Source organism: Poecilia formosa, unplaced genomic scaffold (assembly GCF_000485575.1).
Source record: "Poecilia formosa unplaced genomic scaffold, Poecilia_formosa-5.1.2 Scaffold566, whole genome shotgun sequence".
In the NCBI taxonomy this organism is placed as follows: domain Eukaryota; kingdom Metazoa; phylum Chordata; class Actinopteri; order Cyprinodontiformes; family Poeciliidae; genus Poecilia; species Poecilia formosa.
Genome location: NW_006800505.1, coordinates 273,006 through 274,797, shown reverse-complemented (window position 1 = coordinate 274,797; position 1,792 = coordinate 273,006). Strand labels below are relative to the sequence as shown.

At 40.4% G+C, this 1,792-nt stretch overlaps 1 protein-coding gene across 1 annotated transcript in view; it reads right to left on the bottom strand.

Moving 5' to 3' along the window:
- Positions 1-560: 560 nt before the first annotated feature.
- The window catches only part of LOC103129678 (matrix metalloproteinase-9-like), a 10,856-nt gene continuing 9,624 nt past the window's right edge, over positions 561-1,792 (bottom strand). The window contains exon 13 of the mRNA XM_016665318.1: positions 561-678. Within this exon, the coding sequence (XP_016520804.1) occupies positions 572-678 (107 nt within the window). The 3' untranslated portion in view covers positions 561-571. The remainder of the gene's footprint in view (positions 679-1,792) is intronic.

The window sequence follows — 1,792 nt, the reverse complement described above, 5'->3', positions numbered from 1 at the left end:
ATTTGTACACAATTATTAGTTTTATAAATAATTTTAATTAAGTAGACACAGAATGTCTTCCAGTGCAGTTTATGGCTTTGAAACCACTTTCAGAAAAACACATAAAACCACACCAAACAAACAGGCTCATGACATAAAATAATAATATTAGATGTTGTTATGAATACCAAAAAAAATGATTTGAATACTGACAAAGATCTGAATCAGTCAGACATGAAATTTCATCGGCAAATCCGGAGTTTTACCCAGAAAGCATGTGTTGAATTTACTTGTATGGGTCTCAAATTACAGGCCACTACGGTCATCAGTTCACAGCATGTTAGAATGAGTGCAAACAATGGTTGCTTGCCTTCTGGGCCTTTGACTTGCATTCAGTCCAATGCTGAATGAGTAATAATCAACCAAATTCAACAGAAGTTAGTCGTTCACGTTGCATAAATCAAATACATCATACAAAAGGCATGATGCACAAACACTGCATCACATTCTTTCAGACACCTGCACAAAGAAACATTTGGTTGCTCCAGCCTCACTGCCCATCTGTGCATGTATCTCAGTTGTTATTTCTTGATTATTTTGGGCATTTCAGAAGATCATACTTCACATTGCCGGTGTGGTCCACCTGCCTGCCAGAATTCAGGCGCCAGTAGAAAAGATCTCTGCAGAAGTAAATGTTGCCTAAAAGGGAAACGTTGATGTTACAACCACCACAATGTATGCCATGTTTTGTTGACGTTTGTGCATTTGGGTTCCCGAGCTTTGTTGTAGAAGGCATGTTTACCTTTTTGCTGGAACACATCATGAGCATCATTAGGGACACCTCCAAAGCTGGCCTCTGTATATTTGGGGTATCCTTTGTCAATCATTTGGGTCTTGAGATTAAACCTGTAGGGATCAGAGATAGATTGAGATCGACTGTATGTCCTTTAACAAGATGGGATAATTTACAGATGTTTTGTCTTAAAAAGGGGGGCAATTTCTACTCACCTCCAAAAGTTTTCTCCACTGAAGAGAAGCACTTTGCTCTTCCCTCTATACAGCGCTCCCTCCACCTTCTGCACACTTGGGGGCAAACCAAGCTTCTCAATACTGTGGGGACCTAGCACACTGCTTCCTGTGTACACCCAGAACCTTCTTCCTAATGTAACAATAAAATATGATTAAAACTCTTTGTCTAACATTTCAGTGCTCTGATAAGCTCTTGAAAGAACACTCCTTACCTGAAAAGAAGTATATTTTTTTGGTCTGAACATCCTCAAAGGCAGAGTCAATGACAGCAGGTAGAGCTGGCCAACTCTGAGAAATGGAAAATGGTCCCGTTCGACCTCCATCTGTCTTGTTTGATACCTTCCAGAATTGCCTATTAACCAGAAATGCAAGATTAGCACGTCATCAGGTTATGTTTCTAGAACATAAGTAGAACTAGCTATTTGCTTACCCATCTTTAAAGAAATGCAAATATCTCTGAATCACAGTGATGGCGTCAAACTTGAGCATCTTGCAGGGGTCTTTGGTGGGATCTACAATGGGTGACATTGTCACGACAGATGATCTAGTCAGATTAGGTCTTTTTGTGCCGTTGCGAGTAGGACCAGGGCCTGTTTTATTTCCTGCAAAATATAGGAATGTTCTTGGTTAAGGCAAAGTTTTTGTGTAGTTGACGAGATTTATCGTGAAAGAGTACTGAGTTGTCCGCACACCGTAGAGGTACTGAATGCCATCAATGTCATCCTGATCCAGGGATAAATCCTCCACATAGCTGTGCAAGGGGAACATGAGAGCTTCTCTAATG